Source organism: Lithobates pipiens, unplaced genomic scaffold (assembly GCF_037356315.1).
Source record: "Lithobates pipiens isolate NorthernLeopardFrog02 unplaced genomic scaffold, aLitPip1_a1.2 Scaffold_23, whole genome shotgun sequence".
Lineage (NCBI taxonomy): Eukaryota > Metazoa > Chordata > Amphibia > Anura > Ranidae > Lithobates > Lithobates pipiens.
Genome location: NW_027507785.1, coordinates 8624759 through 8637479, shown reverse-complemented (window position 1 = coordinate 8637479; position 12721 = coordinate 8624759). Strand labels below are relative to the sequence as shown.

Here is a 12721-nt window from a genome sequence, read left to right as displayed (position 1 = left end):
TCCAGTCTGCATCCAGTGTTCCTGTGTGACCTCGAGCACTCCAGTCTGCATACAGTGTTCCTGTGTGACCCCGAGCACTCCAGCCTGCATCCAGTGTTCCTGTGTGACCCTGAGCACTCCAGTCTGCATACAGTGTTCCTGTGTGACCCTGAGCACTCCAGTCTGCATCCAGTGTTCCTGTGTGACCCCGAACACTCCAGTCTACATTCAGTGTTCCTGTGTGACCCCGAGCACTCCAGTCTGCATACAGTGTTCCTGTGTGACCCCGAGCACTCCAGTCTGCATCCAGTGTTCCTGTGTGACCTTGAGCACTCCAGTCTGCATACAGTGTTCCTGTGTGACCCCGAACACTCCAGCCTGCATCCAGTGTTCCTGTGAGACCCTGAGCACTCTGATCTGCATACAGTGTTCCTGTGTGACCCCGAGCACTCCAGTCTGCATACAGTGTTCCTGTGTGACCCCGAGCACTCCAGTCTGCATACAGTGTTCCTGTGTGACCCTGAGCACTCCAGTCTGCATCCAGTGTTCCTGTGTGACCCTGAGCACTCCAGTCTGCATCCAGTGTTCCTAGTTGAACCCAGGTGACCACCCCTTCCACTTAGCTATAAATGGACTGGGAAAGCCCAGAATGAGTAGCCCTGAGCACTCCAGTCTGCATACAGTGTTCCTGTGTGACCCCAAGCACTCCAGTCTGCATCCAGTGTTCCTGTGTGACCCAGAGCACTCCAGTCTGCATACAGTGTTCCTGTGTGACCCCAAGCACTCCAGTCTGCATACAGTGTTCCTGTGTGACCCCGAGCACTCCAGTCTGCATACAGTGTTCCTGTGTGACCCCGAGCACCCCAGTCTGCATACAGTGTTCCTGTGTGACCCCGAGCACTCCAGTCTGCATACAGTGTTCCTGTGTGACCCCGAGCACTCCAGTCTGCATACAGTGTTCCTGTGTGACCCTGAGCACTCCAGTCTGCATCCAGTGTTCCTGTGTGACCCTGAGCACTCCAGTCTGCATCCAGTGTTCCTAGTTGAACCCAGGTGACCACCCCTTCCACTTAGCTATAAATGGACTGGGAAAGCCCAGAATGAGTAGCCCTGAGCACTCCAGTCTGCATACAGTGTTCCTGTGTGACCCCAAGCACTCCAGTCTGCATACAGTGTTCCTGTGTGACCCCGAGCGCTCCAGTCTGCATCCAGTGTTCCTGTGTGACCCCGAGCGCTCCAATCTGCATACAGTGATCCTGTCTGACCCCGAGCACTCCAGTCTGCATACAGTTTTCCTGTGTGATCCCCAGCACTCCAGTCTGCATCCAGTGTTCCTGTGTGACCCCGAGCACTCCAGTCTGCATCCAGTGTTCCTAGTTGAACCCAGGTGACCACCCCTTCCACTTAGCTATAAATGGACTGGGAAAGCCCAGAATGAGTAGCAACACAAGAAAAACATTGCATTTCAAAAACTGAAGAAAAACTAGCATTAGGGATCTGTCCAGGATGGAGAACCAGCATCAAATATGATAATACATAACTTAAGAGTGTATGACTGAATGTATAGCTTTTTCAGCTAACCCTAATGATCTCTACATTATAACATGCAAGAGGGACACGTCATGATGAAAACTGGATGCGACACAGCTAAAATGGGCTTCATCATTGCAATCCATGGGCAGTAAGCCAAAAGCCAAATTCCAGTCAAGGATCATCCAAGCACCAAGCGCTCTGAAATTTCACTTCAGGACTTCAGAACGCGTCTTTCCCATAACAAAAACAACTTTTGTTCTCTCATGTGGAAGGCCGCGGCACGCTTGTTAAGTCTCGTGTGCGCTTTGGTCTAATAAATGTAATAAAACAGATCCTGCAGGATAATTTTCAGATTCATTGTTGTTCAGATTGCTGGGTGAACATTCAGGCAGGATAAATGTAGACGTCTTCACAACCCCAGAGATAAACGCCACTAACAATGAACATCACCCCAGAAAGTTTGTGGACGCTTCTTTACCTCTTTTTGTAATGTCATATTTCAGATTCAGTTCTGAAAACCAAATTCTGGGTGTGTTCAAGCCCCTCCCAATGCATTTCGCATCAGAGCGCATCATCAGGGGAACAAGAGCGTGAACCAGAGACGCCATGTTCAAAATATATAAACTCATCCATTCAAGGGTTACAGGACTCCTAACACCTTCTAGCACCCCCAATACATAGAGCCCCCCACCTCTTAGCACATCCCAATACACAGAGCTTCCCCCACCTCCTAGCACTCCCAATACACATAACTCCCCCATCTCCTCCCCCCAGTACACAGAACCCCCAACACCTCCTAGCACTCCCCAATACACAGAGCTCCCCACATCTACTAGCACCCCCCAGTACACAGAGCTCCCCCCACCTCCTAGCACCCCCAATACACAGAGCTCCCCTCACCTCCTAGCACCCCTCAGTACACAGAACCCCCAACACCTCCTAGCAGCCCCAATAGACAAAGTCCCCCCCACCTCCTAGCACCCCCCAGTACACAGAGCTTCCCCCACCTCCTAGCACTCCCAATACACAGAGCTCCCCCACCTCCTAGCACCCCCCAGTACACAGAGCTTCGCCCACCTCATAACACCCCCAATACACTGAGCTCCCCTCATCTTCTAGCACCCCCCTGTACACCGAACACCCCCCAATACACAATTTCCCCCCACCTCCTAGCCCCAATACACAATTTTCCCCCACCTCCTAGCCCCCAATACACATTATTCCCCCACCTCCTAACCCCCAATACACAGTGCTCTTCCCTCCTCCTAACAGCCTCCAATACACAGCACTCCCCCCCACCTCCTAGAACCCCACAATAGATAGAGGTCCCCCATCTCCTAGCCCCCCAATACACAATCTCCCAAAACCTCCTAGCACTCCCCAATACACAGAGCTCCCCCTACCTCCTAGCCCAAAATACAGAGTGTTCTCCCACATCCTAACCCCCAATACACAGTGTTCCTCCACCTTCTAGTGCCTCCCAATACACAGAGCTCCCCCCACCTCCTAGCCCCCCAATACAGAGTGTTCCCCCACCTCCTAACCCCCCATACACAGTGTTCCCCCACTACCTAGTACACCACAATACATAGAGCTCCTCCCACCTCCTAGCCCCACAATACACAATCTCCCCACCTCCTAGCCTCCCAATACACAATCACCCCTCCCCTCCTAGCACCCCAATACACAGAGCTCCCCCCACCTCCTAGCACCTCCTAATACACAGCGTTCCCCCCACCTCTTAGCACTTCCCAATATACAGTGCTCCCCCTACCTCCTAGCACCCCACAATACACAGTGCTCCCCTCACTTCCTAGCAACCCCTATACACAGTGCTCCCCCACCTCCTAGCACCCCCAATACACAGAACTCCCCCACCTCCTAGCACCCCTCTGTACACAGAGCTCCCCCCAACTCCTAGCACCCCTCTATTCACAGTGCACCCCCACCTCCTAGCACCCCCAATACACAGTGCTCCCCGCACCACCTAGTCTAGAATGCACACTCTCCACTACCTCCTAGCCCCCCAGTACACAGAGCTCCCGCCTCCTCCCGCGGCCGCCTGGTATACAGACCTCCTGTGGCCACTCAGTAAATAACGTCTGCAGAGTGATTTCTGCCTAGCCACCTGGCAGCTGCTCCTCTGAGGAGGCGCTATCACTTGATGCTCACTGTGTCGTATGTAAACACAGAATTGGCACAGGAAGCCACTTCTGTGTTTACAGGTGACAGCGGCCGGCGGGGAGCAGAGGGTTAGCGAGGGAGGTGGCGGTACAGAGTACCACCATGCTCTGAATTTAAAAAATCCCCGCTGACGGGAGTGACACTGCAGTCACTCTTGTCTGTCAGTGAGAAGCAGAAAAAGGGGAGCTCCCAGCACGCCCCCTCTGCTACACAAACAAATAGTGCCCAGGGCAGGTGTCCCTTCTCCCCCTGCCTCCTCCCAGCCCTGTCTAGAGGTGTCTGTTATGACATATGCTTGACTGAATACTGACACATGGTTTGAGGGACTATTCTTCCTTGAGGGGTCATTATTCCACTGACATTAATGGTTTGAAGGACTATTGTTCCCTGAGGGCCATTATTCCACTGACATCAATGGTTTCAGGGGTTATTCTCCCCTGGGGCCCACTATCCCACTGACACCAATGACTTGAAGGACCATTTTTTTCTGGGGTTCGCTATTCCAATGACACCAATGCATTAAAGGTCTACATTTTGGAATTGTGTCCATTTACTGTAGCGATTGATATACAGGTGCCCCCTGTATATGATTTTGTAGAGTGTCTGTGGGAATTTGTGCCCATTTGTGAGGCACAAGACCTGGCTCACAGCCAGCATTCAAATCCATCCCAAAGGTGGTCAGTAGGGTTGAGATAAGGGCTTACCCTAAACTATTACCACAAGGTTGAAAGACCACCATTGTCTACAATGTCTTTCATGTATGATGGAATATCAACTGTCCACATCATAGGAAACACCTTAACTGCTTGAGTTGGAGGGGGTTTACATAGTTTTGCCCCTTTTATACAGGGACATCCTTTAATGCTTGTGGTGGCACTGGTGGATGTTCTTCCTGCTTGTTGGGGGCAAACTCTTCCCTCTTATTGGCGAGCACTCCACCCTCTTATTGGGGGGCATTCATCTTTGGTAAAGGGGGAACTGTACCCTCTTATTTGTTCAAAGATCTGTCATGTTATAAGTGGGAACGCTAAAATTGTATGGCGGACACCCTACACTCTTATTGGGGTGACACTAATGCCGCGTACACACGACCGGACTTTCCGGCAGAAAAGGTCCGACGGACTTTCGACGTACCTCCAAACTAACGGACTTGCCCACACACGAACTGACTAAAGTCTGTTCGAAAGTCCGTTCGTTTTGAATGTGATGGCGTAGGACAGGACTAGAAAAGGAAGTTCAATAGCCAGTAGCCAATAGCTGCCCTTGCGTCGTATTTGGTCCATCGGACTAGCACACAGACGAACGGTTTTCCCCGATAGGAATTGAGTCCATCGGACAGATTTGAAACATGTTCTGTTTTTAGGTCCATAGGATTTTTTAAAAGAAAAATGATCGGACTATCCCACACATGATCTGACTATCCAACGGAATGATTCCGTCGGACCTAGTCTGGCGGAAAGTCCGGTCGTGTGTTCGCGGCAAGAGGAACACTCTGCTTTGCTATTTAGAAAAACTCTGCCCTGTTATTGAGAGGGAACATTCTGCCTTTTTATTTGGGGGGGGGGGGGGGGGGAAGCTCTGCCATGTTATTGAGGGACACTCTGCCTTCTTATTGGGATACACTTTGCTCTTATACTTTGTCATTGGGTGGGATACTCTGCCTTCTTATAGGATGGACACTCTGCTCTTATATAGGGCTAACACTTTATTGGGGGGGGGGGGGGGTGCTTTGCTCTGTTATTGGAAGGGGACACACTTCCCTCTTAGGGGAGGACACTCTGCTCTGTTATGTGGGGGATTCTGCCCACTTATTGGGGGACACTTTTCCCTCTAATGGAGGGAACATTTTTCCCTCTTATAGGGGGACACTATAACCTCTAATAGGGGGGACACTCTGGTCACCTATTGGGGGACACTGTACCCTCTAATGGGGGGGAATCTTCCATCTCATTGGGGAGGACACTCTACCCTTTGATGGGGACATTTTTCTCTCTTATTGAAGAGGTGTTCTACCCTCTAATGGGCAGACACTCTTCCATTATATTGGGGGACACTCTACTCAGTTACTGCAGGACACTCTACCCTTGTACAGAGGAGAACACTCTTTATTATTATTAGGGGAGAATTTTACCCTATAATAGTGGGGGGGGCATTTTATCCTCTATTGGGGGACACTGTGCCCTCTAATGGGGGGCACTCTTCCATCTCATTGGGGGGGACACTTACCCTTTAATGGGGGAACACTTTTCTCTCTTATTGGGGGGGGGGCATTTTACCCTCTAATGGGCAGACACTCAACCATTTTATAGGGGGACAACCTCCGCTCATTTACTGCAGGACACTCTACCCTTGTATAAGTAAGTACACCCTTTCTTATTATTAGGGGAGCATTTTACCCTCTAATGGGGGGGGGGGGGGGACATTTTACCCTCTATTGGGAGACACTGTATCCTCTAATAGGGAGCACTCTTCCATCTCATTGGGGGGATATTCTACCCTTTAATGGGGGACACTTTTCTCTCTTATTGTGGAGGGCTTGTTACCCTCTAATGGGCAGACACTCAACCATTTTATTGGGGGACACTCTGCTCAGTTACTGCAGGACACTCTACGCTTGTACAGGGGAGGACACTCTTTTAGGGAAACATTTTACCCCCTATTGGGGGAACACTGTACCTTCTAAGTGGGGGAGGGTAACACTACCTTCTAATGGGAGGGACACTCTACCCTTTTACTGGGGGACACACTACCCTCGAATGGGAGGGACACTCTGCCCACTTTTTGGAGGACATTCTACCCTCTTAATGGGGGGACACCCTACCTTTTAATGGGGAGCACTCTCTACCCTCTTATTGGGGGGGATATGCTTCCCTCTAATGGGGAGCACACTCTACCCTCTTATTGGGGGGATATGCTTTCCTCTAATGGGGGGCACACTCTACCCTCTTAGTGGGGGGGATATGCTTCCCTCTAATGGGGGGCACACTCTACCCTCTTATTGGGGGGGATATGCTTCCCTCTAATGGGGAGCACACTATACCCTCTTATTGGGGGGGATATGCTTCCCTCTAATGGGGAGCACACTCTACCCTCTTATTGGGGGAGATATGCTTCCCTCTAATGGGGAGCACACTCTACCCTCTTATTGGGGGAGATATGCTTCCCTCTAATGGGGAGCACACTCTACCCTCTTATTGGGGGGGATATGCTTCCCTCTAATGGGGAGCACACTCTACCCTCTTATTGGGGGGGGATATGCTTCCCTCTAATGGGGGCACACTCTACCCTCTTATTGGGGGGATATGCTTCCCTCTAATGGGGGCACACTCTACCCTCTTATTGTGGGGATATGCTTCCCTCTAATGGGGGGCACACTCTACCATCTTATTGGGGGGATATGCTTCCCTCTAATGGGGAGCACATTCTACCCTCTTATTGGGGGGATATGCTTCCCTCTAATGGGAAGCACACTCTACCCTCTCATTAGGGGGGATATGCTTCCCTCTAATGGGGAGCACACTCTACCCTCTTATTTGGGGGGATATGCTTCCCTCTAAAGGGGGGCACACTCTGCCATCTTATTGGAGCACACTCTACCTTCTAGTGGGGGGGGGGGCACTTTACCCACTTACTGAGGGACATAATACCCTGGACACTGAACATTATTATAGGACATGGGATATATTGCAGGCAACATGCAGAAATGGATGGAGATGTACTTACAGGAATATGTTGTCCATCTGTACAGTACCTAGAATATCTTGCAGTGTCACAGCGCCTGGGATTTAAGCTCTGTCTCTCCGTGTAGTCGCTGTCAATCCACCCATAATCCATATAGCAATCTGCACTGACATTTTCATTGCCGTCTGCCTTCTACGACAAGTAATTTTCACTGTTTTTATTATAATGCTTATATATATATTTTTTCCTTTGCGGTTTAATCTTTCCCAATGCTTTATGTGTCCTCCGGTATCATGCAGCCTCCCCGAGCCGGCTGCTGCATTGAAAATTCAACATGTTTTTTTTTTTTTTTCTTGAAGTGTCATGCCCTGATCGCAGTCCTGATTGGCTCTCTCATCTTCGCCATTGCTGTGTTCTGTGAGCACAGGACCTGCATCGCTAATTTCTGCAGTCTGGGGAGCGCAGGGAGAGAGAGAGAGAAAGAGAGCCAGAGAGAGGAGGACAGAGAGAGGAGAACACAGAGAGAGAGAGAGAGAGAGGACAGAGAGAGGGAGAGGCGGACAGAGAGAGGGAGAGGAGGACAGAGAGAGGGAGAGGAGGACAGAGAGAGGGAGAGGGGAGGACAGAAAGAGAGGGGGAGAGAGAGAGAAAAGAGGAGAGAGAGAGGAGGACAGAGAGAGAGAGAGAAAAAGAGCCATAGAGAGAGAGAGAGAGAGAGAAAGAGAGAGGAGAGAGAGAGAGGGGACAGAGAGAGGGAGAGGAGGACAGAGAGAGGGAGAGGGGAGGACAGAAAGAGAGGGGGAGAGAGAGAGAAAAGAGGAGAGAGAGAGGAGGACAGAGAGAGAGAGAGAAAAAGAGCCATAGAGAGAGAGAGAGAGAGAGAGAGAGAGAGAAAGAGAGAGGAGAGAGAGAGAGGGGACAGAGAGAGGGAGAGGAGGACAGAGAGAGGGAGAGGAGGACAGAGAGAGGGAGAGGAGGACAGAGAGAGGGAGAGGGGAGGACAGAAAGAGAGGGGGAGAGAGAGAGAGAAGAGGACAGAGAGAGAGGAATACAGAGAGAGAGAGAGAGAGAGAAAGAGGAGGACAGAGAGAGAGGAATACAGAGAGAGAGAGAGAAAGAGGAGGACAGAGAGAGGGAAGCGAGAGGAGGACAGAGAAAGAGAGAGAGAGGAGGAGAGAGAGAGAGGACAGAGAGAGGGGGGAGGACAGCGAGAGAGAAGGACAGAAGGAGAGAAAGGGGAGGACAGAGAGAGGAGGACAGAGAGAGGGGGAGAGAGAGAGAGAGAGAGGAGGACAGAGAGAGAGAGGAGGACGGAGAGAGGGGGAAGACAGAGAGAGGGGGACAATGAGAGAGAGGAGGAGAGAGAGAGAGAGAGAGGAGGACAGAGAAAGGGAGGAAAGAGAGAGAGAGAGAGGAGGACAGGGAGAGAGAGAGGAGAGAGAGAGGAAGAGAGAGGAGGACAGAGAGAGAGAGAGGAGGACAGAGAGAGAGAAAGAGGAGGACAGAGAGAGAGGAGGACAGAGAGAAAGAGGAGGACAGGGAGAGAGGGAGGACAGAGAGAGAGGGGAGGACAGAGAGAGAGGGGAGGACAGAGAGGAGGACAGAGAGGAGGACAGAGAGAGAGGTGGACAGAGAGAGAGAGGAGGACAGAAAGAGAGAGAAAGAGAGAGGAGGACAGAGAGAGGAGGACAGAGAGAGAGAGAGAGAGGAGGACAGAGGGAGGAGGACAAAGAGGAAGGGGGAGAGGGGGAGTGGAGAGAGAGAGAGAGGGGGGGAAGGACAGAGAGAGGGGGGACAGATAGAGAGAGGGGGGAGTACAGAGAGAGAGAGAGGGGGAGAGAAGAGAGAGGAGGGGACGGAGAGAGGGGGGAGTACAGAGAGAGAGAGGGGGGGAGAGGGGTATAGGAGAGAGAGAGGGTGAGTAGAGAGAGAGGAAGACAACAGAGAGAGAGGAAGAGGACAGAGAGAGGGGGGGACAGAGAGAGAGAGAGGGGAGGACAGAGAGAGACAGAGAAGGGGGAATACAAAAAGAGAGAGGGTGGAGGGCAGAGAGAGAGAGGGGAGGACAGAGAGTAAGGGGGGGACAGAGAGAAAGGGGGGAACAGAAAGAGAGAGGAGGAGGACAGCGAGAGAGAGAGAGGGGGGAAGTACAGAGAGAGAGGGGGAGGACAGAGAGAGGGGAGGACAGCAAGAGAGAGAGAGGGGAGGACAGTGAGAGAGAGAGGGTGGAGGGCAGAGAGAGAGAGGGGGAGGACAGAGAGAGAGTGGAGGACAGAGAGAGAGGGGGAGGACAGAGAGAGAGAGGAAGTACAGAGAGAGAGGGGAAGTACAGAGAGAGAGAGGGGGAGGACAGAGAGAGAGAGAGGGGGAGGACAGAGAGAGAGGAGGGAGGACAGAGAGAAAGGGGGGAGGACAGAGAGAAAGGGGAGGACAGAGAGAAAGGGGAGGACAGAGAGATAGAGGGGAGGACAGAGAGAGAGGGGGGGGGACAGAGAGAGAGGGGGGACAGAGAGAGAGCGGGGAGGACAGGGAGAGAGGGGAGGACAGGGAGAGAGAGAGAGAGGGAGGACAGTGAGAGAGAAGGGGAGTACAGAAAGAGAGAGGAGGAGTACAGAGAGAGAGGGTGGAGGACAGAGAGAGAGGGGGAGGACAGTGAGAGAGGGGGAGGACAGAGAGAGAGCGAGGGGGAGTACAGAGAGAGAGAGAGGGTGGAGGACAGAGAGAGAGGGGGAGGACAGAGAGAAGGGGAGTACAGAAAGAGAGAGGGGAAGTACAGAGAGAGAGGGGAGGACAGAGAGAGAGGGTGGAGAACAGAGAGAGAGGGGAGGACAGGGAGAGAGGGAGGACAGAGAGAGAGGGGGGAGTACAGAAAGAGAGAGGGTGAGGGCAGAGAGAGGGGGGACAGAGAGAGAGAGAGCGAGGAGGGAGGACAGAGAGAGAGCGAGAGAGTGAGGAGGGGGACAGAGAGAGAGGGGAGGACAGAGAGAGAAGTACAGAGAGAGAGAGGGGAGGACAGAGAGAGAGAGGGAGGACAGAGATAGAGGGGAGGACAGGGAGAGAAGGAGGACAGAGAGAGAGAGAGGGAGTACAGAAAGAGAGAGGGTGAGGAGAGAGAGAGCGGTGGAGGACAGAGAGAGAGAGAGCGAGGAGGGAGGACAGAGAGAGAGAGAGAGGGGGGAGGACAGAGAGAGAGTGAGGAGGGGGACAGAGAGAGAGGGGAGGACAGAGAGAGAGAGGGGGGCAGAGAGAAAGAGAGTGGCAGAGAGAGAGAGGGGAGCAGAGAGAGAGGGGGTGACAGAGAGAGAGAGAGAGGGGGGGAGGACAGAGAGAGAGAGGGGGTGACAGAGAGAGAGAGGGGGGTGACAGAGAGAGGGGGCAGAGAGAGAGGGGGGGACAGAGAGAGAGAGGAGGAAGACAGAGAAAGAGAGAGAGGGACAGAGAGAGAGGGGGCAGAGAGAGAAAGACAAAGAGAGGGGGCAGAGAGAGCGGGGAGGACAGAGAGAGAGAGGGACAGAGAGAGAGGGGGCAGAGAGAGAGAGGGGGGACAGGGAGAGAGAGAGAGAGGAAGGACAGAGAAAGAGGGGGAGTACAGAGAGAGAGAGAGAGAGGGTGGAGGACAGAGAGAGAGGGGAGGACAGAGAGAGAGAGCGAGGGGGAGTACGGAGAGAGAGAGAGGGTGGAGGACAGAGAGAGAGGTGGAGGACAGAGAGAGGGGGAGTACAGAAAGAGAGAGGGGAAGTACAGAGAGAGAGAGGGGGAAGGACAGAGAGAGAGGGTGGAGAACAGATAGAGAGGGGAGGACAGGGAGAAAGGGAGGACAGAGAGAGAGGGGGGAGTACAGAAAGAGAGAGCGTGAGGACAAAGAGAGGGGGGACAGAGAGAGAGAGCGAGGAGGGAGGACAGAGAGAGAGAGAGTGAGGAGGGGGACAGAGAGAGAGGGGAGGACAGAGAGAGAAGTACAGAGAGAGAGAGGGGAGGACAGAGAGAGAGGGGGAGGACAGAGAGAGAGAGGGGAGGACAGGGAGAGAGGGAGGACAGGGAGAGAGGGAGGACAGGGAGAGAGGGAGGACAGGGAGAGAGAGAGGGAGTACAGAAAGAGAGAGGGTGAGGACAGAGAGAGAGGGGGGAGGACAGAGAGAGAGGGGGAGGACAGAGAGAGAGAGCGAGGAGGGGGACAGAGAGAGGGGAGGACAGAGAGAGAGAGAGGGGCAGAGAGAAAGAGTGGCAGAGAGAGAGGGGAGCAGAGAGAGAGAGGGGGTGACAGAGAGAGAGGGGGGACAGAGAGAGGGGGAGAACAGAGAGAGAGAGAGAGAGGGTGACAGAGAGAGAGAGGGGGTGACAGAGAGAGAGAGAGGGCGCAGAGAGAGGGGGGGACAGAAAGAGAGGGAAGACAGAGAAAGAGAGAGAGGGACAGAGAGAGAGGGGGCAGAGAGAGGGGTTAGGACAGAGAGAGGGGTAGGACAGACAGAGAGAGAGAGAGAGAGAGAGAGGGGCAGAGAGAGAGGGGGCAGAGAGAGAGGGGGGCAGAGAGAGAAGGGGAGGACAGAGAGAGAGGGGATAGGACAGAGAGAGAGCGAGGAGGGAGGACAGAGAGAGAGAAGGGGAGGACAGAGAGAGAGAAGGGGAGGACAGAGAGAGAGAGAGAGTGAGGAGGGGGACAGAGAGAGAGGGGAGGACAGAGAGAGAGAGAGGGGCAGAGAGAAAGAGAGTGGCAGAGAGAGAGGTGAGCAGAGAGAGACGGGGTGACAGAGAGAGAGAGGGGGGACAGAGAGAGGGGGAGGACAGAGAGAGAGAGAGAGGGGTGACAGAGAGAGAGGGGGGCAGAGAGAGGGGGAGGACAGAGAGAGAGGGGAAGACAGAGAAAGAGAGAGAGGGACAGAGAGAGAGGGGGCAGAGAGAGAAAGACAAAGAGAGAGGGGGCAGAGAGAGTGGGGAGGACAGAGAGAGAGGGGGGCAAAGAGAGGGGTTAGGACAGAGAGAGAGGGGGAGGACAGAGAGAGAGGGGGAGGACAGAGAGAGAGGGACAGAGAGAGAGGGGGCAGAGAGAGAATGGGAGGACAGAGAGAGAGGGGGTAGGACAGAGAGAGAGAGAGATAGAGAGAGGGACAGAGAGAGAGAGGGGGCAGAGAGAGAGAGGGGGGTAGGACAGAGAGAGGGTGGAGTACAGAGAGAGAGAGGAGGAGGACAGAGAGAGAGGGGGAGGACAGTGAGAGAGAGAGGGGGGAGGACAGAGAGAGGAGGGAGGACAGAGAGATAGGGGGTATGACAGAGAGAGAGGGGGAGAACAGAGAGAGGGTGGAGTACAGAGAGAGAGGGGGAGGACAGTGAGAGAGAGAGAGGGGAG

At 53.4% G+C, this 12721-nt stretch overlaps 1 protein-coding gene across 2 annotated transcripts in view; it reads right to left on the bottom strand.

Moving 5' to 3' along the window:
* Window positions 1-12721, bottom strand: part of LOC143927183 (beta-arrestin-1) — a 276266-nt gene that overhangs the window by 154828 nt on the left and 108717 nt on the right. Inside the window, exon 1 of one of the 2 annotated variants that reach the window (XM_077451157.1) lies at window positions 7420-7925. The exons of the other annotated variant lie outside the window; for it this stretch is intronic. Coding sequence (XP_077307283.1) covers window positions 7420-7436 — 17 coding nt within the window. The 5' untranslated portion in view covers window positions 7437-7925. Of the gene's footprint in view, window positions 1-7419; window positions 7926-12721 lie in introns of those variants that run through there. 2 annotated transcript variants of the gene reach the window in all.